Genomic DNA, 25,747 nt, shown 5'->3' on the forward strand with positions numbered 1-25,747 from the left:
ACAAGTGGTCAAAGTCACTGCCACTTCCAACAAGAGAGCCTAGCTTCAACAGAGCAGACCTCAAACCCTGAGGCCTCAAGGGCATGAGCCACCTGGAAGACGAGGTCAGGGTCCACTCAACTGCGCCACTTCTTGAAGAGTGGCACCTAGTTTGGAAAATTGTCAGCGTTATCTCAGAAGGTGAGCACACCAATTGCCCAGGATTTCTGCCTTCCCTGGCTTGGCAATAATACAAAAACATAGTCGATTCCCTTCACTCCAAGTAACGCAGCCAGAGGCGGATGCCCTCAGACTCTTCCGCAGCTACAGTTCCCAGCATCATTTCTTTCCAGAGGTCAGGCATATGGAGCTCATTAAACCCCATACGCCAACATTTTGACTGTGTAAAACTTTATGTTTGCAATGCAATTTAATGTTCAATTTGATTTACAAAGCACTGCATATTTTTAGTCCTGGGATGACAGACTGCTCCTCTATGAGCTTAAAACATAGTGTGGGGCTGTGAGGATGACCTTTGCCCAGAGGCTGGAACTGGAAATCTGGGCTTATGCTAGTCATGTGTAAAGAAGGAAGAGCCTCAAGTCTTAGAGAAGGTCTATCCAACCACCTTGTTGTACAGATGAGGAAACCAAGACCCAGAGAAGTTAAGTGAGAGGCTGGAACCTGGGTCTCTGATGCTCAGTCCAACGACCTTTCTTCTCTTTCCCCCTTCTCCCTAAAGTTCAAAATACAAAAAAGAAAAAAATAGAGGAAGAGGCCTTTCTCATCCATGACCAAATTCATTCAAAAGTGTGGAAAAATTAGCATGTATAATGTATTAGCACCTTGATCTCCTAGCATAAAAATGAGAGAAAAATTGATGACATTTGTTTGAAAGTTACTTGCCTCCTGTTTGATTAGTGTAAAGTTATGTATTATATCATATATGGTGCGGGGATCAGATCTGAAAGGTTAAATAACTTGCTCAAAGTCACATGGCTGGTAAGTCTAAGTCTGGATTCCTTCATCTGTACAATGGGCGTCATAATAATACCTCAGAGCTGGAGTGTTTTATTTAACTAAGTGTTGAGGAAAATGCTTAAAAGACAGTGGCTATTATCATATTTTATATATTTGGGTTTGAGCTTAAAATAATTCCCTGGGAGACTCACCATATATTTATTCCCACGATGATGTCACTGTTCAAAATATTTGGTGCATTTTTCTTCTGGAACTGCTCTCAGACCTAGTTTTCACATTTTAGGAGAAAATTATCCCTTTATGCCTATATTTTGGCCCAAAAGGTTGTAACTCAGTGTTATCAGTGCCACCAATGTTAGCTACGAAGCACTTTTAACCATGTGTGAAAACCACAGAACAAAAGATAAAGTTTTGCCATGGCTGAGGTGTTGATGATGCAAGGTCAGCCCTTGGGAAGCTAGTATTTTCTGGAACTTTTGAGAGAGAAATACTCTCTCTCAGGAGCAATTACATGTGGGTTTTCACAAGCAGGAAAGACCATCACAGTTCTGGTAATGATTAATTCTCATTCTGTGGGAGGCATGGAAGGAGAAGGCTTGTGAGATCCCTAAGCACGCGTGACCTTGAATGCAAAGCAGCCTATGGAAAACATAAGAAGAGCACCTGGACCACTCCCGCCATCCTTACACCAGGCTAATTTATCCCCCCCCCTTGCCCCTAAGTCTCCCTGTCTCTCTCTCTCTCTCTCTCTCTCTCTCTCTCACACACACACACACACACACACACACACACACACACACACACAGAACAGACTCCCTGACTCTGAAATTGTCAGTCTACGGTTAGCATCTTGCCTGTAATTCGCACCTCAAACATTTTCTCCCTTCATTTGTTATCACTATAACCCTATCATTACAATGCTGTTTAATCCTGAATAAAACAATAAACGAAGGAAAACCTGCTCTCCCTGGTGAGCATAAATAATGGCAGATAAACACATCTTGTGTGGGCCCCTCACCAAGTAACTTTATATGCTATTATAAGCAGTATTAGGGGGTGTTTTATGGCAAGAGGTATTTTTCTAACTGGGATGCTTACTCCCTTCAGATTCCAACCTCATCCTGAAGGCGCAGCAAAGTCACCCGGACGGAGTCTGCAGCTCTCGCCTGCGGTTTATGGAAAAAGTGTCCTTTCTCCTTGGTAAGAGCCCTAAAGTGAAAATGAGAAACCAAGTAGGAGAGGGTGGGGATGTTTCTTTAACCAGAAGTGAAAAAAGAAAAAACACAGAGGATATGGATTCTAGAGTGAGCCTAGCTGCCAGGGATAAAGGAGCAAGGAAGGAAATCCCAGGCTTCCTCTGAAAGTATGTCCTGCACGTGGAAGGCTTTTACGGGTGAAACCAGCCTCCTGTTATCCCTCCACTCCTCACCCAGCAGAGGTCTCTCAGCACACGCTGGAGCCTGCTGGGCCCCACTCGGCCACTGGAACAGCCTCATTTCCAGGTATTAAAAAGTCCATCTACTGATCTCTTCTCAAAACATTAGCTCTCACCCAGTTTAAGGTTCTCTTCGCCAGGCTCAGTAATGAGCAGCGTCTTCTTTTGCTGTTTGTCCACCTTGTTCCTCTTGTCACTTCTCCTGTTCCACTCCCTGTGCTGCCTCTGGCCCAAAGGGTCACACTGGAGAGGAGGGACAAGCGGTAAAGGGGCAAAGTCTATTCGCCGGTGACCTTGTACCCTGGAAGACGCCTTTTGTGTATTAGATGCGCAAACGCTGGCTCCTCCTCACATGAAGGACCTTTGGGGGTTCTTAAGAGACACTCAACCACCCCCCCTTTCTCCTGGCTGCAGCTCTGACACCACTGACACCCCCCCCCCCCCCCCCCGCATTCTTAGGCTGCCTGAGAAGACCCCACCCAGCCTCTTTTTGCAGGTTTGATAGGAGGACGTCCTCTAGGGCAGTGCCTTTCAAGGTGACTCAAGCCTGCCACCTTCTTCTGCACCCATTTAATTTATGGGAGACATTATGCACCCAGGCCCTCCCTCTCCCCTGCAAATCCTGGGAGCCTGAAGCCCTCTCACTGTGCCCTCTGCTGTTGCTCTGCCATCAGAAGCAGCTCCAGGCAGCCTCCTGCCTTTGGGCTCTTCCAGGCAGGAGTCAGGATCCTGTCTCTGGGCCTCCAATGTTCAAAGGGCTCACATCAAGCTCTCAAAAGACTTCTTAGTTGAGGTTTCTTAGTGTCACTCCAGGAATCGTGGCTCTACCTCAATGAGTGAACAATGAGTCCAAGCCAGCAGACACCCCTCCCCCCGGGGGTGGGGGCCATCCCCCTACCCTTCCTCTCCATATCCTGGGCTCCCTGCATGGCAGGTGGCTCTAGCTAGGATTACAGATCATGTTTCTCTTGAGACTATATCAGCCTTTTACTTAGCTAAAAATTTCAAGCATAACATCCTTCTGTCATCATTTTAGGCAATCTATGGAAACTCATGATTTCATAATCGATAGCACATTAAGCATGGGTTTTTAAGGTTAATTTGAATATATAATTCTCACATATGCAAGTTTATACTCATAAACAGTATTTCCACAATACTCAAGTCAAAGATGGTCCCTATATACATAGTAAAATTCATCTGTGATGAATTAAAGTTAATCCTGAAAACCTTGTCAACCACACATAATACATTTATAAGTTCTTATGAAATGGATGAGTAGGTGGATGGATGGATGGATGGATGGATGGATGGATGGATGGATGGATGGATGGATGAAATATTTTTAAAGCACCAAATCTAGGAAGGGGGCATGGAATTAGAGATGGATTTAGTTTCTTGTTCATTATAATAGTTGTGACCTTGGGAAATGTCATTTAACCCCTTAGTATCTCAATTTCCTCATCTGTAAATAGATCTAATCACCACAAAGGCCTGCTGTGAGCATGAGACGAGATCAGCTTGGGAGCTCTATCGTTACCTGTAGCAGAAAGGTCTCAGTGGGATGGGGACAGAGGCTCTGCCTCTCTGCCGCTGCCTCGAACAATTTCCGTGTTTCTGTGACTCACTTCTACCTACAAAATGGATGCTGCAAGGCTCCTCTCCAGATTCCCTTAGAAGGTCATGTGTATGGGGCCTATAGGAGGCCCTTCGATTTCAAGGCCCAGCAAACCTAACCAGCTGTACATCCGTGGTCCACATCAAGATCTCTGCCCTACAGTTCTCCCAACTCTTTACAAGGATTATGATGATGACTTCATGGGGTGTTTGTGAGAACCAAATGTCTTAAAGCAGGACACTGCCTGGTACATAACAGCACTCAGACTATGTACAATTCTTAGAGTCAACAGTGTCCTGTGAGTTTCCAGGGGAAAGTACCGTGGGGTTACCTCTCCCTTTATTGCCTAGATTCAGTCATTTCTGAATAAGCTTAGTTGCTATGGTTACCTTCCAAAGACACCACATTTGAAAATGTGTTGGGAGATGGGGATTGATGGCAGAAGGCTTTAGCAGAGGACACAAAGCAACTTCAGCAACAGAGACATTTTAAGACATGCGAACTCTTTCCCCTGGAAACCAAAGTCACCTTTTGCCAAAATGGAAATGAACTCAGGACACGGAGTTTCAGAAGTTCTGCTTTTGGCCAGCCTCCTTCCCCCATCAACAGGACCTCAAAGACAGGTAGATCTGGCCCCGAACCAACTCCTGAGCATCTCAGTTTCCTGCCACAGGAGGATCTGGCAGTCTGAAGGGTGCTGGTTGCCAGACAGAATTCATCAGATTCACTTCCCAGATGCTATCGCTTCTGATGCCGAAAGAAAAATAGGTTGCCCAGAAATTGAGGTTGGAAAGGACGAGTGTAGCTGAGAAATGCACAGTGACACACAGAACAATAAAGGGCTATTCTTGCTAAATTCACTAGCATACATAGTTGAATATTCCAGTGGTCCTTACAGCCCTCAAATCCCATACTCAGTCCCTGGAGGGGCTAGCACGAACCTCTCAGGCTAAACTGTCCTCCACAGTAGTGTTATAAATGGTATTCGATCTGTCAAAATCAGTCATGGCTCCAACAGCGAATGAATAAGAGTTGGCCCGAGCCCGCTTCCTGTTTCCAACTACAGCAAACCCAATACCCGATGGGGCCTCATGGGCAAGACTATTGTATACTCAGTCGTACTCAAAAGACTCTTTCTTCCTGGTCACTTTTCCCCAGACATCCCAGGGAGCTGTCCTGCTCTTATTTGAAATTCAAACCAGAAGGAAGTCACCTCTAAAAATACTGCTTCCCACTTGCATTTTCATGATGACTCAGTGCCACCTAGGGGACATTTGCATTCACTTCTCGGTATTTCCAGCATAAAATTCCTTTAAAAATATTGCAGTGCCCCTCCCTGCTCCCCCCAACCACCACCTCCCTAACCCTACATGAGAAGGTACAGACGCCTCTCTGCACACACTTTTCAAGATTCAGCTCCAGACTTACTTCAGCTGAAAACCCTGGTCAATTAGCTAATTACACAGTGACCACTGCTGAGGGTTGTGGTTCACATTTACAATCACCGCGGAAATTGTGCTTTATTATTACAAGAGCTACCAATTATTAAGCATCTACTACTTAACAAGGTGTATATATTTATTTCTAATGTGCACAATAGTCCTTCAAATTGGGTATTATTATCTCCATTTTACAGATGAAGAAACCAAAGCTCCAAGATGTTGAGACTTACCCAAGATCTCAGATGAGGGCTGTCTTAGTTTCCCCAGTATAAAATCTCCCTCTTTTTATCCTATGTTGTGCCTACATAGAAGTGAAGCTGCTCATTTTGACTATAAATAAATATTGTCCTTCAAAGAAGTCACTTTAAAGTCCATACTGTCATTCCAAGGACGAATGCTCATAACACAGTTCTGAGTGTCTGTTGTGGGAACACTTCCCCAGAGCTGTGAGCAGCACAACACAATCCTTTACTTTAGATGTGCGTTATATGTTTAACAAAAATATGGTGGGGATATCATGATGTCAAGCAGTGCAATTTTTTCAGGCCCCTTCTCTGTAGATTTGGATTCAGTCTATCTGGGACAGGGCCAGGAACTTGTAATTTCATCAAGTACGCAAGGGATTCTAATCACCAGGAACTTCTAGAAATACTGGTGTGGTGTAATGATACAGATATGAGCATGGGGGTTAGAAGGGCTTAGGTTTCATATCTAGCTCTTTTTTTCTAAGTGTGCACCCCTAGAAAAGTCATTTAATGCCTCTGAGTATGTTTCCTCCCCTATGAAATAAACATTAATAATTATCAATAGCCACCAAACAGGGTTGTGGTAAGAACTGAATGAGATTTGGAGTGTGAAATGCTAGTACAGTGCCTGGCATATTGTAGGAACTTAATAGTCATTACTATTGTTACTTAATCACTCATTCAGTTCATCAGATTTACCTCGTGTGGCTTTTTACTGTTTCCACAAATTAGATACACAGTGAAGGGATCTGAGGATCCATAAATATACTACAGTTAACATGTACTTGTCTTCCGCTTTGGGCTAAGTCATACATCAGGCTATCTTTTGACATAATAATGGGTCTTATCTTGTAAGCAACTTGAGAGGATCTCTGTCTTAACTTCTTTATAACCCCCATAGTTCTGGTGTATAGTAAGCTCTCCGTGGTTATCCCTACTTGCTAAAATGCTGTTCAGGGAATCAAATGATAGAAATGATTTGTTTTCCAACTTTAAGTGAAATATATATATTTATTCTTGAAAATATGAAAAATCAAGTGTAAAGAAAATTCAGAAATCCCAATTTCTACATTTGTATCCCTTTCCTTCCTTTTTATGCACTTCTATGCACTCTTTAAACTGCATTTTTTACAAATGAAATTTGAATCCTAGTAGTGTTTGCTTTTCCATTTAATTGTTAAGTTTTCCCCATGTCATTAAGTAAATTATGGCATGTCCAGATTATATCTAATATTAAAATTATGTCTTAGAACAATGCTTCTCAAATTTTAATGAGTATACAAATCACCTGGGGTATTATTAAAATACAGCCCTGGTTCAGTAGGTCTGAGATGGGTCCCAAGATTCTGCTTTGCTAATATCCTCCAGGGTGATACTGATCCTGCTGGTCTGCGGCCCACAATGAGCAGCTAGGGCTTAGGGAGACAGTCCACTAATGACGAACATTTAAAGTTTCCAGTGTGTGGCTCCTGTGTGGTGAAATACCATCAATGGAGGGATAAGCTTCCTTACACATAGTGTAAGGATAACACAAACATTTATCTAGTATACAGTATGTATGCACACAGGAGCAAAGATGGTTAAAAACCTAATTACTGGTCAATGTCAATAAATATCAATATTTTCAAGACTCTGGATGCATGTAGACAAAGGGCATTCCATAGGGAAACAGCAGATCGGTGGTTTCCAGGGAACAAAGGGAAAGGCAGAGGGAGGAAACTTTTAGGGATGGTAGAGTCATTCATTATCTTGATTGTGGTGATGTTTTTATATGTATATATACCTTGTTAAAACTTATCAAGTTATATATTTTAAATATATGCAACTATCAGTTAAACTTTGATAAAGCTTTTTTTTTTAAGGGGGGCAAAAGCCACAAAGTGCATCCAGAAGGGTCATATCAATTTACATCCCACCGGGATACAAGGGTGCCCACCTCACCACACCTTTGTCAGCACTGTAATTCTTAAGGGAAAAAACTACTTTGAAAGGCAAAAATATCTCGTTTGAATGTGCATGCCTTTACCGGTAGACTGAAATTTTCATGCTGATCAGCAATTTGCTCATTTACCTTTTGTAATGTGTGTTGCTTATCAAATTATAGGAGCTCTTTATTTAGATATGTCATAAATATATCACCTACTTTCCCTTGACTTGTTTACCTCTGTGTGTACTTGATGTAATTATAATGTAAATTGACATTTTACATTCAAGACTCAAATAAACAAAACTAATCTTACCACTGCTCAATACATGTGTAAACAAAAAAAGCTTACTAAAGTAAAAAGATAGAACTAGACGAAAAATACCGACTTCTTCTAGTTACCTAATTTCTTTCCCAGGTTGGCGGACTTAGAGTCAGACTACATCAGAAGCAAGCCACATGCATAATCAATTAATACCTTTCATAGTCACTCTTTTGGTTGGTTAACACGGTAAAATAGGTGGTTTTACCTCATTTTAAAATGGAGATAGTACTAACATATGACATACTTTGTGATTTCATCAAGAGCAGTCAGACTTTGGGTTTATAAATTCCCACCTTTTGTTTATTTATTCTTAATTGTGTGAGAAATGAACCCATAGAATCAAGATGGGTTGGGTGGTTTGGGATTTTTTTTTAGTCAACTGAATAAATACCAGGAAAGGAGAGTATTTACATTTTCTCCTGAAGGAGTAAATCCTTATTTATATTAATAATCCTGGGAAGACATGTATTACTATTTAAACTGTTTTCTTGACTCTGACCTCGTCTCTCACAGGATTTTCTTAGACCACAAAGCAATGAAGAACGCTAATACTAGCAATACCAGTAAGAGAAAAATGCCTTTTAATCTGCCAAGCTAGTTGATACAAATTCAGGGAAACTGCTTCCCCAAAAGGTAGTTACAAGTATTCATAAATTGATCCAATCTTTTTAATGTGTCATAATTGTTAGAAGCAGATACACAATGTTTAAAGAATGAACCTTAGTTTTTTTATTAACAGTATTTTCAACTCTTGTTCTGAAGCTTATGAGGGTTAAAGCATTTGGCCACATACACGAAGCTAGATGATGTCCAGTCTGGAACCAGAATCCAGATTCCCTGAGACCCAAGCTGAAGAGCAGTAGAGGGTGAAATGAGGTGGAAGTCGAGTGGCTGAGACTCCAGGGAAGTTAACTTCCTCCTCCATAACTGAGGGAGGGGGTTACATGATTGCTAAACCTCCTTTCAGCACTAACCTTTTCTAAGTGCAAACTGGATCACTGATAAAACCTGACAGTTGCAGTCACACTGCTGGAGCACTTTTACTAGGGTTCCCCACAACTTTTCTCAGAAACCCATGTCAGCTCAGGTTCCAACTCTAGCTGACCTATCTGTGTAGTGTTGGCAAATAATTTATCCTCATAGTAGAGATAAGGAATTGAGGGACCTAAAAGAATCACAAGAGCAGCTGCACCTCAGAGAATTCATCATTAAGATCATGAAGAGAGTGAATACATGTGAGTACTTAGCAGTACCTGGCATAGAGCAAGATGTCTAGTAATTGCATGTCTATATGTTTGGGTATCTTAGTTCATCCAGGCTGCTTTAACAGAATACCATAGATTGAGTGGCTTATAAACAACACAGATTTATTTCTACAGTTCTGGAGGCTGGGAAGTCCAAGATCAAGGTTCCGGCAGATTTGGTGACTGGTGAGGACCCCTTTCCTAATTCATAAATGGTCATCTCACTGTGCCCTCACCTGGCAAAAGCAAAGAGGAAGATCTCTGAGGTCTCTTTCAAGCCAATTCATGAGGGCTCCACCCTCACGACCTAATCTTTTCCCATAGCTGCACCTCCAAATACCATAACATTGGAGGTTAGGTTTCAACCTATGAATTCTGGGGGAATATAAACATTCGGTCTTTTGCGTGGGTATAAAATAATACCAACTTAGATGGCACTGGTTTCACAGGTGAAACTCACTGTATCCCCAGTGAATAATAATAGGTAGATAGGTGTTCAGCAAACTTGAACAAACATTTCAACAAAAGAATGAATATAATTGAAAAATAGACCTCAAGTCTGACATACAACACAGTTCAGCTATACATATAATTTAAAAGACTTTACAAAATAGTAGGAAGGGGAAAGAGGAAAAAAAAGGAATGACGTTAATAATGGCAAGAGTTAAAGGTTGAACAACCCACAGCCTATCTGTTTTAATAAACTTGGACTCCTTGCCATCTCTGTGTTATCTCACGTTTCTCTTGGTATGGCCCACAAACCACCTCCACCTAGAATGTGACAGATGCAGATACCCAATCCTCACCCATTTGTAACCAGCTACCTCATTCATTATTATAGTCTACAATTTGATAACCTGGTCCAACTGCTGTGTGGCCAATGCTTGAAATGTGGTCAATGCCTGACTCCCCAAGCAGCTACAGCAAGAGTATAAATATGCAGATCCAAACACAAGGACTGCCCACACCAACTTACCTGCAACCCATCACAACTAAGAAAACAGCTTTCCATTCATCAAAGCTATTGAGAAACAGTAAAACCTACAGCTCATGAATTTGTCAAATATCTGGGCACTTGAGGGAATAGTTATGGTTGGAAAAATTACCCTTCTGGAATTTCCTCAGCGTTTTCTAAAATGCCAGTAAAAACACTTCTTTCATTCTTAAAATTAACTTTAACAGTGAACTAAAGTAACACTTTTTGGTATGGTGAGCAGTAAAGTGAATTCCATTGACAACTGAATTGTAGTCTTTATTAAAGTTATTTTTACAAATGCCTGTCTATCTCCTAGTATGAGAAGGCTGTTTTTTACTTTAACATGTGCTTTGAAAATTAACATCCGCAGTAGGAGGGTCTTCAGTTGAATAGATTTTAGACTTCAAAAATGTGACTGCATCTTTCATCGCTAGCTTCTCCATCTCCCAATTGTTGACCTTACCAAAGAAAGAGGAAAACAATAGTGTGCAAGAAAATGATGACATGAAACAAAAGCTAGTCTCTAGATCCACACATATTAAAGTAACAACATCGAGCCAACTGCTTTCTAAAAACAAATGTTATCTTATAATTACTCTCATTTTAAAGGCTTTTAGTTAAGACTGTGCCAGGGTTGAAGAAAGCGCTAAGCTGAAAATTATAAAAACTTTAAAGGTCGTCTAAAGGGTGCAAAAATTCCTTTCTTGGAATAATCTTCCCTTGAACATATACAATAGCCAATACGGGAAATAATCTTAAATAGTAGCCCACTAACAGAAAGGGGCCATCTTAACCTCAATATCCATGTGTGATCCATTTTTGGATACTTAAGTACCATAATGGTTAGGAATGTTTACATTACATTATGTACAGTACCAATGAGTGGCATTTAGCTAGAAACCAAGTTTAACAAAAATGTAAATTTATTCGTCCAGTTCTTGCTCCATACACCTGGAGAGGCTGTCCTAGAAAAGCCGTGGTGCTCAGAATCACAGTTAAGCATCAGAGAGATGAGGAAGAACCAGCCCTTATAACCACCCAGTTTTCTAGTGACAAACATCCTACAACAACCTCACACTGGCCCATGAAAACAGAACTTTAACAAAAAGGAGTAAAGCTGACCAAATACAGCACTTATAAAACCCCTAGTAAATGATAGCAATCACCTAAGTAGAAGCCAAATCATGCACCAGAAAGCAATAAATAAAACACTTATTTCAATACTGCTGACAATTCCTCTAGAATCCTAGCAATCAACTTCAACTACAGCATTCCTGGCAGAATGGACATCAGCAACTGAAGACTATGTCATCTGCATTTTTTCTCTTACCAAGATCACATGAAAGCCCATCACTTTCAAATGACGCATTTTCATAGCAAGGAATCCTCTGGGATGGGTTAAATCCAAACAGTAGGTAGATCTAGGAACACATAGTACAGCTACTCTGAAAATGAAAATATGCAACATGAGAACAGCTGTTAATGAGATGACCACTTACAATCTTGCTGTATTCCTGTTCTTTGGAGATTTCAAAGTTGAGCTCTCCACTGACCACAGTCCCCACCATTCCCTACCGTCTTAGTCCTTCACTTCCTTGTTACTTGGCCTCTGTAGATATTCCAGTATATGAAGGCTACTTTAGTAACCAAAAGCTTATACCAATGATTTAGACAAAGTTATCCCTCAATCATCAGTAAGGATGGCTACATTCCTGATAAGAAAAAATTTCAAATATGAAAGCACCCGTTTTAAGGCTTTCCTAAGCAGTGCTAATCCCTGACCTAAATATAATTATTTACACTACTAACAGAAGTACTGATGTAGATAATACCAAATGGTAAGTGCTCTTCTGGTACACAGTGCCTCCCTGAGAGAGAACATTTCAAAACCAACAAATACAAAGAAGAAAATACTAAAAGAAAGTCAAGACTGTTAAAAAGATAAAACCTGTATGTGTAACAAAAATGTGGAATGTGTAATTTGATTTTTTCATTGTTCCTGGCCTTTGGGGAAAAGAGAAGACATTTGTATCCCTAATGTCTTCTGTTATACTCTGGCTGTTATCTGGGATAACAGATAAGAGAAAAAATTTATATTTTTAAAGGAATGCTCAGATTCCTCAATTCTTCTCAGTACTTCAGGCTGAGAGCTACTATGTTATGCTATTAAGCCAGAACACTGGAATACTTAAGAAAGAAAAATGACCTTTCAACAAGGTCAGAGAGAAAGCCTTTGTTTGAGGGGAGATGGCAATATGCACAGGGAAGGCAGCAACTGAAAAAGATGGCCAAGGAACAAGCTAGACGGCTGCAGAAAGGGGTAAAAGGTAGAGTGAGCTGAATGTGAGTGGAGAGGGGTGAGCAGGTAAGAACTGGAGTCCTTACTGATTTTTTCTGTACCTCGCTCTACCGTACTTATGAGCGTGTCCTATAAAACAATATAGGATATAAGATCCTTGGGGCTTGGATCCATGTCTGACTCATGTCTGTGAGCCCCACAGGGCCCAGCAGAACCAGACACCCTATCTGTAGCGTGTGGGTCAAGGAGAAAATTTAGGATTAACTTTGATATGGTCTGACCCATATACAATGCAGCTTAATTAAAAAGCTAGTTTCTCTACCTTTATAAAGGTCTTGGGAGTAGAGCAAAATATTTATTGAGTATTTGATTTTTGTAGATGCCTTAATTCTTTATAATCACTTCTGCACTATCTTGTCAAAAGTTCACACTACACTGACAGTTCAATTACGTTAACACTGTTTTCTTGGACTGTTTAGCTTTAAAACTTAATTTTTAAAAATCGCCTGTTTCATTATATGGCCCAACTCCAGTCCACTGTCTTCAGCCACTGTGCCCCATCTAACACCTGAGGAGATTAGCAGTGAGAAGTCTCTCAGTGCATTATAAACTCCATACAAATATAAGGTCTTAGTACTGTCACTGCTATTTAACAGGATGTCTCTGAGAATTAAGATTTAAAATCAGAAAGATCAGCAAATGAACAGTTGTAAGCAACCTTTGGATATCTGTAGCAGAAGTTACCACATTTGCATCTGAAAGTGGAAGTACTTGACTCCTGTTAGAGTCCATTCTGATTTCGAAATCTGAAAGAAAAGAATTTGTATTAATTTTTCAAACGCTGCTCAAAGTCATTTTCTGTTTCAAAACATACCTTATTACCAATAACGATAATGGCAGCAGCTAAAATATATTGAGCTTACCATGCACCAGACACTGGTCTGGACTTTACATGTGCAATTTCATTCATTCATCACAGGAACCCTAGGGTGGTACTATTATTATTGCCATTTTACACCTCGGGAAAGGGAGGCTGGTAAGTGCGTGAATTCACAGCACGAGCGAGGAACAGAGTGAGAATCCAAACCCGGGTGGTCCAGCTCCAGAGCCAGTGGTGCACTATACTAAAATGCCCCGGTCAACTTCTAGTCTTTTGCCAGAAAGAAAAGAAACAAAATAAAATAGATGAAAATCATATAAAGTCCCATACCAATATGATAATGATGTGGCAACTGTACATTTTCTGAGAAGTATCCCTCTCCCAGGAGGCTGCTCAGCACCTCAGCGACCTTGGCATTTGGATACAATGGTGCAGATGGAGGTGATGGTGGAGCTAAATCTATGGACTTGTGATAATTAACATCGTCAAGCTTTAGACAGGCAGCCAAAACATGAAGCCTGTGAACATTCCTCTCCTTGTTATCTAAAAGAGAGAAAATATCCACTTAAGAAAAAAATATTATTGCCACAATTAAGAAACTATATCAATGCACCTACATTTCTGATGATCTATTTCGTATCAGGAGGAATCTACGTTTCCCTAGTTCCCACAGTATCTAGGTCAATACCCTGTATTTTATAATGTTTTAAGGTTTAAAGTATCTTTCAAGGTGATTTAGTCTAAACTCTGCATTGAAGAAACAAGAAATGCCCAGGAATGTTAAGACACCTCATGATTAACTACAGGCAAAGCTGACACTAGGATCCAGATCTCCTGGGTTCCAGACTGTTTCCCCATCAGATTGCTCGAAGAATTTAAACATGGTGGTCCTTCTTCTCAATTCAACTTTGTAAATTCGTAACGTTGTTTTAAGAATTTAAACTCCTCTATTCTCAGACAGATCAAATTTTGTACCCTTGGCCTGATATTCCTTTCCTTGTAACTATTTGGTTTCTTGATCTAACAGGCTATGCCTTCAATACAGGCCATGAGATATAAGGTGCTTATAGCTGTAAGGGTTGACTCAATTTGGCTTCAAAGGTAACACCCTTTGAAGGGTGAGGAAATATAATCACCTCAAGGCATAAAGAATATGAACCTTTGTACAGGTGCATAAAGTGTAAATAAAAGAAACGATGATGACGTTTCCCATTCTTGCGTCTATATGACCTCTGACTTCACCACGGCCCGTCCTTTCCTCCATAGCATCTGTCTGGACATTCTAACACTGTGCCAACTAAGACCCCATTCAGAACCATACGGTAGCTAGGAGTACTGCCTTATTTCAGTCACCACGGTGCACTGGCATCCTACCTGACATCAGCAGCTCATTGATGATGTCCTTTTGGAGAAGCTGATTAATAGGAGCCAAAGGAAAATGGTTCATCATGCAAAATGAACACACAGCACTCAATAGGTTTTCAGAAGAGATGTGGTGGAGATAACCAGTCAGAGCACCGCCCATAACATCTAGGAACCTTCAGGGCAACAAAGAAAAGTCAGCTTTCAAATATAAAGAGAAGACAACCTCATGGTAGAGCTAGTGAGGTGCCAAAGAACCAATGGCTTTAAGGAGTCCAAAGATAGGAGAGGAGAAAATCAGGCTTGAAATAAGTCTTAACACATCTTTCAGGTCAGGTATCTCATGATAAATATATGTGCTCAATAAATGTTAGTTGTCATTATGTCTTGCACAGGGCACATGTTTTACAGGCTTTAACTCATTTAATTCCTAATAAAACTATAGGGTAGATATTATTATTATCCTCATAATAAAGATGAGTTGACAGGCTAAGAGAGGTTGAGTAACTTCTCCAAGAAGACACAGCCAGGAAGGAGCAGAGATAGCACTGGAACCCAGGGTGTCAGGCTCTAGAGCCTTTTAACCATTATGCTAGATTTTTTATCAAGAGCATGTCCATAAGGCCTGGAACACCATTGCATTTTTATAACCTGTTAATATTCTCTAGCTATCAATACTTTGAGTTAAAAAAAGACAAACATGAAGTACATGAAAAGTACTGTGATGTGCAGAGGACAGAAAACAGACAGATAGCTTTGGAATAAGGAGAATTTCAATAAGTAGAAAAGATAGGAAAAGGGAAGATCATGTGAAACTAGGCAAAAAAATGGACACCTGAAAGTGCACATTATTTGTGCTACAGTAAGTAGTGAGGCTAATGCAGAGAAGCAATTCTTACAGCAGAGGCAAGAATGCCCTGAAGTAAGCCCTAATTAACAATGAGGCTGTAAAGGAAAGTGTTTGAGGTCAAGTGGGAGGTGCATGGGTAGGAGCAGGTGGCTGAGGAAGGGAGCGAGGGAGAGACGCAGAGGTAAGCTAAGCAGGGCTGGGAGTTACAGTGGGATGGGAACAATGTAACAGGTGCTTGAGACACCACTGAGGCAGCGCTTTTAACTGATAAGTGATTGAATTTGCAGTGTGCAGCAAGAAAGGGCAAGGCTGCAGATGACTGGAGCCTGAGTGGTAGTCACCTCTCATCCTCTCATCCCACTCCTTATGCTTCAGCAACACCAAACTACACAAGTTCCCTGCATGGGCTCTGCTGCTGCTTTCCTCCCTGCCTTGAATATGGAGTCCTCCTACTCAGAATGTTCCTTTCTGTTTTTCCCTCCCATCTATCCATCTTTTAGGATCTGCTCAGGTACCCTCTCCTCCAGGCAGCACTACTTGGCATCCACCTCGGCCCTCCACTTTGGCAGGCCAGCTTCCTGGCACATCCCTCCTCTATGTCCATGTATCCTGTATAAAACTCTATCACTCCAACCTCATGCTGCACTTAACTGCTGATGTAGGTGTCTACCTTCCCAATTACACAGAATCCTCAGGCCAAAAGGATTACGTCTTATTCATCTTTGTCCTAAGTACCCGAGTGCTTGGCACACATTTTCTGACTAAATGAGTAAATAAACTCAGATAAGGACAGGAGGAGAATGAGTGGAGAATATTGGTCTAAAAACTCACCACATTGTACACACTAAGTACATGGGGCTTTTACATGTCAATCACAGCCCAATAACGTGGTTCTTTAGATACGCTGCACAGTGACTGGTAAGTAGTAAATAGCTGACTTCCAGAACATTGACCATGAGACACCTGTGGGACCCACAGTGAGCACAGGCGATCACAGGAGGTCTGGAGTTCAGCAACACACAAGTGACTAGAGATGCAAACCTGGTGGCAGTACAAACCAAGAAGAGAAGAAACCAAAGGACTGAAGTAGCAGTTTAAATGTTAAATGCTTTCTCCCTCAGGTTTCAAACCCAGGAAGACACACTGGATTTAACACACCCTCTTTCCCAGGGGCCATCACATAAATACAACATGTAGATATACAATGTGTTAAGCCAAATTTTCTACCATTTTCCTACCTAATTCATCTTGTTCAGTCAACTCACCCCCCAAATGCTCTGAGTTATCCTGCTTCTAAAACCTTTGCCATCTTCCTTTCTCCCTCCTCCATAGAGCATCTGCTTGGTCCCTACCATTTTTTTATCACCTTCCTCTGGATGAACAAACTTGCCTCCTTAACTGGACTAGGAAGGACAAGGAGCACAAACTTCTTTTAATAGTCTTCAGAATACCAAACCCAAGCAGCTGCATATTCATGGGTGCTTGGAGAATTCTGATTAACCTTCACTTATCAGCCACACTTTCACTGCCGCCTTCTCCAGAGGAGAAATGCTGGGGTGGAGAGTAAGGGATTCTCAGGCTCAGCACTGCTGACATGTGGGCTGGATAATTCTTTGTGTGGGGCTGTCCTGTCTGCATAGAATGTTAGCATCATCCCTGTGCCTCTGCCCTCTAGAGGACAACAGTACTCTCCTCCATATTCCCCTTCCCCAGCATGAAAACTAATGTCTCCAATTAATAACAAATGTCTCCTGAGAGGCAAAATCACCCCCATTGAGAACCAGTGGATTAGATGGAAGCAGAGCAGACAAAAGTATATAATGTTCATAACCCCCTATCTGTATAATTCTGCTCCTGGTGTGTTTTATTGAATTTCCCAACCTTCATGTAATAACTTAGAGTTACCTTTGTTATCCCCTCTCTATTTCCAATATAATAATTTTATTGGACAATGTCATCTCTTGGGATGTCTACAGTCAGCTGAAAAACTCCCTAACCACCCAATGTTAGTTCTTCTAATCCTATGGAATCTGTGAGGCTGTTTCTAAAGTTTTAATTAGCACTCAGGTTGACAGTATTAGTCCAGAAAGTATACGAGGTATATGGAAAGCAGGCTCATAAGAAAACCAAGCCAGGGGAGTAGAGGAACGTTGAATTTGGGGGACACTTTTCAACCTTTATTAAATGCCTACTCAGTGCCAGACTCTGTGCTAAGTTCAGAATAACAGGAACCTGGGCCTGACTCTACAGAGTTTTCCAAGTGAAGAGCAGACACGCTTGTTGACAAAGAATTACAGCTGCATGTCAAGGCTTCACCAAAGACTTGTGTACGATGTGGCCAGCACAGGGGCTCTGATGGAGACACTTAGGGAAGGTTCAGGAAATGCAGTATGAACTAAGTCACAGTACCACGGAGAGGACAGTGGGCAACTGCTTTTTAGTTGGCCTGGCACCACTTCTTTGATTACCTGTCACAAAGGGATGGGCATGCAGCCCAAACTCAGTCCATCAGATTTTCTCTTTTGGAAATCTGAATCTTGAGGGGAAACTACAGGGACGAAACGCAGTTAGAATCAAGTCACTTGAGGGCAAAGAGTTGGCCACTGAGTAAATCTTGCCATTGAGACCCTCAGAACTGCCACAGTTTGCTCCTCCAAGGCCTCTGTGGCCTACACCCTAAATTTTTTTTAATCTAACAATTACTGTGTGCCAGGAATTGTTTTAAGAACTTAACATAGGTTAACTCATTTAATTCTCACAACAACCGAATGTGATTAGAAATAACTCTTATTTCTTATCCCCATTAAGCAGATGAGGAAACTGAGACAGAGATGAGTAACTTGCTGAAAGTTAAGTAGCTAATGAGTGGCGGAGCTGGGATTCACACCGAAGCAAGATGTCTCCAGAGTCTGTGCTTTAAATCACTCATCTGACAAATGACGTGTCACATGTTTCTCATCTTTAATGAAACCTAACTGATCTAGAGAGGAAAGGAAGATGCTCTGGGTGGAAAGCAGGGTATGAAGGAGGCTGGCATGTTTGGGAAATTGCTGCATTTAATAGTAGAAATGCATGGTTGTAGGTAAAAATGAAACGAATAGAAAGCAGTAGTCTGGGACCAAATGAACAGTTAGGTTCTAAACTGAACTGAACTCAGGAGCAGAGGGAATAAGCGGGAGAAGTCCGAAAGGACAACTCGTACTTCATTATATCACAAGCACATCAGAAAGAACAAAGGAATAAGCAAGACAAAGACCAACGAAGATAAAGCGAAATCCTGTGTAACTTTGTAAGTAAGAAATTCTATGCTCTATCTCCTGACATGGAAGGCGGTCATGGGAGTATTTAGCTGTAATAATTCACCGACCTTATGATGATTTGTAACCTTTCCTGTAAGTGTGTTATGCGGCAATAAAAAGGTAAGAAAGGATAAGTACACACTCTCGGGCCTGGCAGCTGTGGATGTGGTTCAGGGAGGAGTACACGTGCAGGATGGAGACAACGCTCTTCATGTTCAAGAAGCGAGGTTCATCTACCACTTTCTTCATAAATAAGTCCATCAAACCAGTGTGTCGAAAGGCAAGATTTTCAAATAAAATGAGGAGGAAAAGAACCTGAAAAAAAAAGAGTGAATTGAGGAAAACTATTTTCATAATTACAGTACGCTGGTAGCAATTTCTTCAGATCTCAAAAAGTTTAAGCAGCAATAGAACTGTCCTGATCGAGAATATTCCCTAAAGAGGAACAATTACCTTTTCCTAATTGTCCAAAGTACCATACAACCTTTGAATGACAAATAGAGGAGCAAACATTGAACAATGTAACTTTTATTTCAGATAGAAAAATAGTCAAAGGATTGAGTGGTACATTAACAGGTAACTCCTAGACAGAAATGATAAGGAGCTAATTTTTCAAAAGTCAATTTAGCATTGAATAATTTGGTATCTTAACTGCTATGAAGCTGATAGAGAAATATTCAGAATGCTAAATGAATTAATATGCTTCTTGGATTTGCTTCTGAGGCTTATTCTAACCTAAGATACTTACTTGTTTCAGCTTCCAGATGTCAAATGTTGTAGCCACATAATCTGCTATTCCCTTGAAAAGATCTAAATTGCGGTATCGGAGGTCTCTGCAAGACTGCAATATGCTGATCAATACTTTAAAAGGACACCCATGGATATTACCTTTAAGAATGAGTTAATAAACAAATAAAAATTACCAATAGTTGTAATGTAAGATCCAAGAGACTCTACACTCAATACTTTTTTGCTTCTTCTAAAAAAGTATAGTACTATATTTTGTTAAAACAAACAAACAAACAAAAACTACAGGCAAAAATGAAATTTAGATCTAACCATATCATATTTTTCAAATGTAATAAATAGCAAAGTTCTTAAAACAAACAAAACAAATATGGTTCAGAACAGTAGGTCAGATGCTAAAAATCATGGAAGAAAATGCACTTACCTATGACCACCTTACTGCATTCATTCAGAAGTGTAAGAGAACGGTGATCCATAGCAGCTAGCACCTCAAACATGTGCTGGCTATTCAAAACAGAAAATCTGTCTAATTCCCTCAAAGCCTTCATCTAAATAAAAACAAGATTCGATTTATCATTTAGGATAAAATAAACTTTTATTTTCAAATAAAAAGGATAAAGTTTGAGCAAAATGACTCAAATAGAAATATAGTTAAGTATATATATTTAGATACAGATAAATATAAGTCCACTTCTATTATTTCACTTTAACAAAGTTAAACACAAAAGCACAACAATGTCCTCCTAAAAATTGACTGTAGGAAGTGACAACAGATCACAAGAAATATTTTTTTCAAGCCTCATCATCTAAAGAAAATTCAAGTCTTTACCTCCAGTTTCCTTTTCAGAGAAATTGGTGCATCTTTTCCAATACTTCTCATCACGGCTTGTAATGTGAAGACACGCTCTATTTTCCAAATCTGCTGATCGACTAGTATCCTGTAATCAAACACAATAAATATCACAGACCTAGAATCTTAAAACCAGAAAAGAAATCTTAAAAGTCATTTGGTCCAGCTCCTATTTCTAGGCAAGAAATATGAAGCCCATAGACAAGATCTACCTGCCGAATATAGTTTAAGTAGTTACTGGAATATCCAGGACCATTCTAGCACTATTTCCTCTCACATTATTCAGTTATCTTTAAGAATGAACAAATCACATCAGATTATAGTAAGATATCTCAATGCATATCAATGAAAAAAGGAAATTGACATTATATCAGTTGAATCAATTTTATAAATTATAAAACTCAAACTCTTTTTCAAGCCAGGCCAGTGTCATGTAATCTCCACATAGTGTCCAAATAACCACTATGAATTGAGTATCTTTCAATTCTCTCCCAGCCCACATCAGTACTGTTTTAAACTTAGATTTCAATGTTGCTCATACCTTTATTATTGTGGATGCTAAAAGCAGCATTATTTCCACCTTTATTTGATTTGGAGTCAGAATTTTAAGTTTAATAAGGTATTAAAGACTTATAACTCCCATCAAAGTTTCCCAAAAACAAACAAAAAGCAGTTCAGCTTTCATCTCGTTTTTTTATTTGAGATATTAAAGAAACAGACTGCCACAGGAAGAAAGCATAAGAGAATTCTCACCGCAATCCTGCTCGAAGAACATCCACATTCTTGCATGGCTCCATTGCTTCTAAAACAGTTGACAAAACTGAAAGACATTTCTCATCACACTCATTGATACGTTCCTATTGAAATATAATTGCAAAAACACTACAGATGATGAGTCCATAGTAGACTACTGCACCCATGCAAAACCACTGACTGATGCTTTCAATTAAAGAGTTAAGTATGAAACCAACAATTCATACAGTGTCAGTGCTCAATAAAGAGCATCTCTGGGAAATAAAATGCCATACAGAGTGAATTTTCTAAATACCCAATACACACTCTTTTATGCATCAAAACTTCTTTACATTGACCATTATCACTGAAAATCCATTGATTATATTCCTCTGCTTCTGAAATAACTTTTATCAAACATTATTTTTACCTCTTCTTAGGACTCAAGGTCATCATGAAGATAACAAATGTGGTAATATAAGAGCTACTGAGGTACAGAGGGCAATCTGACCATCCCTAAAGAACCTCAGACAGCTGTGTCCTTATAATTTCCCTATATTCTTTCCTGGGTATCAAGCTGTAACTTCAGTTGGTAATCCTCCGATCCACACCTGCTGTCACACTTTACCACCATTATCTCAGTCTCAAGAACCCCAGGCCCCAGATTCTTCTTTAAGGTCCTTTGGATTAGGGTACTAATTTAGATCCCAGAACTGGTAGTGGGCATGATTTGGAAAATGAATAGTAACAACACAGCTTACCTAGTGCTCTACAATTTAATCACGAGTCTATACATCTCAGAAGAGCGCATCTGAGGAAATCTGGGCTGAAGGATGCTCTTTTGCTAAAATTATATGACTAACAAAGCACAAAGTCTCAAGTCAGAAATGAGTAAGAAACAGATAAGGGTGGAAGAAAAAAAAGGTCTCATTCTCATAGGAGGGTTTCCATAACCATTTACAACATGTGATCAATATTTACTGTGAAAGGAGAGACCATTTGGCTATGTGTTTGAAAGACAAATTCGTTGAAGACATACTGTCCTTTCATCTCTAGAGAAAGTATCTTTACAAGATTCCAACAGGTCAGTGACACACAATCATACACACAGGTATTCTAATTCCAAATATCCACTGCTCACAGATGAAGATGCTATGCTGATGGGAATACCTGTCCAAAATCTAGCAAGAGCCTCACTGACCAGGTAAAGTGACATACTATAATCACTTTAAAATAACTACATAGGGAACACAGTCTACCAAATAATCATGGATATTCTGTGGTTTAAACCCACACACACAATAAAAATTAGCTCTTGGTTGAGGACAAATGGAAATCACAGTAATGTAAAAATTTAAAATTTAAAACTCTCATATACCTATAAACCCAATTCTTGAATTCTATAGTAGGAAAGAATGTGTCAAATCATTCTCAGGAAATTCGTGTCTTTTTAAAAATCATTTAATTGTAAAAACTGAGTTTAGAAGTCTGAGATATCCACTCACAAAAGGCAAATGATTACTTTAATAAGCTATCCTTACCTCATCACATCTGGTGATTTCACTGACATCAAACAGGGCACTGACTCCCCTGTTTGAAACAAAAAGTGGTTCCCCCACCTAATTTCACCCTTCTTTAATCCATTCTCCACTCATACAGTGATCTAACATACAAATTTGAGCATCCCAACCCTTTGCTTAAAATACTTCAGTGGATCCTCACTGCCTACAGGATAAATCCAAACTCCTCAGCTAGACATAAAAGGCTCTTTATGATTCCCCCCGTTGTCCAGCCTCATGTCTTGCCACTCCATGTCATGACCACCACACACACAATTTCCTCCCCACGCCCTCAAACACACACCCCAACACTCTGTACTTCAGCCATACTAAACTACTTTCAGCTCCCCAAACTTGCCTAACTTTTGCCTGGGGATGAACATGCAATCTCTGCTTGAAAAACCATCCCATTCACTATCAATCTCTCACAAACTGTTGTGCATTCCTCAGATTTGACTTAGACATCATCTCCTACTGGGCTTGAAACCTAGTTCTACAATGGACTAGATGATTGTTCATTCATTCAGGATATATTTATCAAGTACCTACAAATAGTGACATTAACAGATATGTGACCTTAGGCAAGTTTTTAACCTAAGTCTAAAATTCCTAATCATTGGTAAGATGAGAGTAACAATATCTAATTTTAAAAGGCTACACTGAGGATTACATGAGGCAATTCTGTTTTAGAAAATACCTTTGCCTCAAGCACTAATCCTGTATCCTTCTGCCCATCTCCTTTTCCCTTCATGAAAGCCTTATCCTGACTAGGCTGGAACCCCATTATACATTCTCATAAGACTCTATATTTTTGTTTCAGTGCACTGAAAGTTCTCTGTGGCCATTCTTTCACAATTATATTCCCTTGTGCTCAGTACACTGCCTATAACAGTTAATATATGACTCAAATGAATGTTGGTTATTTTTGTAATTGCCTACAAAATATCCACATTCCCTCCAGATTATAAGGACAGGAATCATGTGTTCTATATCTTCATATCCCTAGAGACAAGTGCAGTAACTGATACATAGTTGACACCCAATAAATATGTACTGAATAAAAGAATCCACTAGCCAACTTGCTTAACATCACTAAGTCTGTTTCCTCATCTGCAAAACTGAGAAACATCAACTTTGCAAAGCTGTTGAGAGGATTAAATAAGATTATATACGAAAAAGGTGTGGGCACTCACTAAACGTTAGTTCCCTTCCCTTTTCTCCTTCCTTCAACTATCCAAACTTGTTTGTATATTTTCTCTCTCTCCTCATTTTATCTTATTACTCACTACTACTAAACCCCGAAGAAGAAAAATGGGAAAAGCTTTCATAAATGTCCATAGCAAAAGGAAAAGAAGACCTAGCTAATTTAAGGACTCTTAATCATATATATATATGTATAAACAAATAAAAAGGAAACTACCATTCCACTGATAGTCTCTATTTCCCCTTGTTATTTCAAGATATGCAAACCAAGTAAAAGGATGTTTAAGTCTCCTTTTGGTTTTACCTGAACCACCCTCAGCAAAGTCTGTACCAACAGAGTGTTCTGAGGAATACCAAGCTTCACTATAGCATGAAGACTGAACAGCAGGTGGTCACAGTGCATGATCTTGGCTTCTCTCATCATTTGTTCACACAGCTGGGTAAATGCAGGGTGGTTAAACATCAGTTGTTTTTCAAAGCGCTTCTGGTCATCGGACATCCTTTTGGCAATTGTCCACATTGCTGAGAAATAGTTACTACTAGGAAATTTAGGTGCTTCGGAAAAGGTATCCAACACATCACTCAGGGAATTACACTCCTGAGACAGTTTTTTAAGGCTGACAGGGGTAGGTTTTGTTTCCTTCGTGGGAACATCTTCATTAGAGGCCTCATGATGAAAGTTCATTTTCTTCAGTCCGTTATCTGAGACAGGAAACTCTTTTGAGTCAAGGGACAGTCTTCTAGGACTGAGTAGCCTGTTTACTCTAAGGGTTGTTACGGTGTTTATGCCCTTTGTTTGAGAGTCATCATCTCCTGATTTAAAAATCGAGGCATCCTGAAAGTGATATCTAAAAGATGACTGCATTCTGTTATCAAGGTTTTTTAAGAGAAGGTTTTCTGGGTTCCAGTTTGAATAAACAACTTTTGGTCTGCAAAATCCTGAAGGATACAGCCTCACAGTTCTGCTTGTTGGAGATAAAGTACTAAATGGTCTGAGGCTGCATAAAAAGGAACCTGCTCTGTTATTCATTTTGCTGTCCTCTGAAACACTTCCCGAAGGCTTCAAAGTTGTCAATATGATACAACCATAGCTTCTGGCAGTGAAAGAGAACACGTGCCGTTGTTTTCCTGGGGTTATGAAAGGAATAAAAACTGAAGCAAAATTCACACTTAAACAAACGAAATGCATTTAACAGAGACGAAAGTGGGAAGCTATGGAGACATGGAAGATTTCCACTAACATGGTAAAAACTCTTCTACCGATATGGGCTTCCTCCACTTCTACCACAGTGTGCACCGACTCAAAGGAGCCAGGGTACTTTGGAAGTAGTCGCATAAACGGGCTTTAAAAAAAACGAAGTGGATTTCTGGTGGAAAATGTCCCCCACAAAGCTTCCTCTGCAGAAACGGATTTTATGTTACCATTGCCTTGGAGGTGTCTCCAGAGAAATTTAGGGGTTTAAGGCTGACGGATACTTTTTAACAAGAGGATTTAGCACCGGCCGAACCGGGACTCTTAAGCACAAGGATGTGAACGAAGTAGAAGGGCTCAGGAGAGGACGCAGCGAACGAAAGTGAGGTGAGCGTGTGGCCTGCGTTGGGGACGGAGAGACAGCCCGCCGGGCTCACGAGGTTTCAGAGCCGGCGTCAGGAGCCCGTCCTTTCGGAACTAGGCCACCCAGTTAACCCACCTCCCTAAGCCGAAGGCCCGGGAAACTCCCGAGGCGGGTCTCTGAGAAGCAGCAAGTCTAAAGCGCGGTGCCGCCAGCGGTCCCGGCTGTGCCCGTCCTCCACTCA

General features: G+C 40.3%; 1 protein-coding gene across 1 annotated transcript; it reads right to left on the reverse strand.

The window, feature by feature from the left end:
- Positions 1-8,533: 8,533 nt before the first annotated feature.
- Positions 8,534-25,078, reverse strand: FASTKD2 (FASTK mitochondrial RNA regulator 2). The gene is made up of 11 exons (XM_016196703.2): positions 24,255-25,078; positions 21,210-21,313; positions 20,436-20,544; positions 20,031-20,154; positions 19,608-19,747; positions 19,002-19,174; positions 14,723-14,886; positions 13,679-13,891; positions 13,187-13,274; positions 11,500-11,614; positions 8,534-10,627 (listed from the first exon to the last, which is right to left on the reverse strand). The coding sequence occupies exons 1-11, from the start codon at positions 24,978-24,980 to the stop codon at positions 10,508-10,510; spliced, it is 2,076 nt and encodes a 691-aa protein (XP_016052189.2). The 5' UTR covers positions 24,981-25,078; the 3' UTR covers positions 8,534-10,507.
- Between the last annotated feature and the right edge of the window lie 669 nt (positions 25,079-25,747).

This window comes from Miniopterus natalensis, chromosome 8, assembly GCF_054644295.1.
Source record: "Miniopterus natalensis isolate mMinNat1 chromosome 8, mMinNat1.hap1, whole genome shotgun sequence".
Lineage (NCBI taxonomy): Eukaryota > Metazoa > Chordata > Mammalia > Chiroptera > Miniopteridae > Miniopterus > Miniopterus natalensis.

Excerpts from the sequence above, each read along its gene's own strand:
- FASTKD2 (XM_016196703.2), bottom strand. The coding sequence starts at position 24,980 with ATGAATAACAGAGCAGGTTCCTTTTTATGCAGCCTCAGACCATTTAGT. Across the intron at positions 21,314-24,254 it reads CTTTGCTGAGGGTGGTTCAG|GAACGTATCAATGAGTGTGA; the intron begins GTAAAACCAAAA and ends ATATTTCAATAG. Across the intron at positions 19,748-20,030 it reads ATGCAGTAAGGTGGTCATAG|GTAATATCCATGGGTGTCCT; the intron begins GTAAGTGCATTT and ends TCATTCTTAAAG.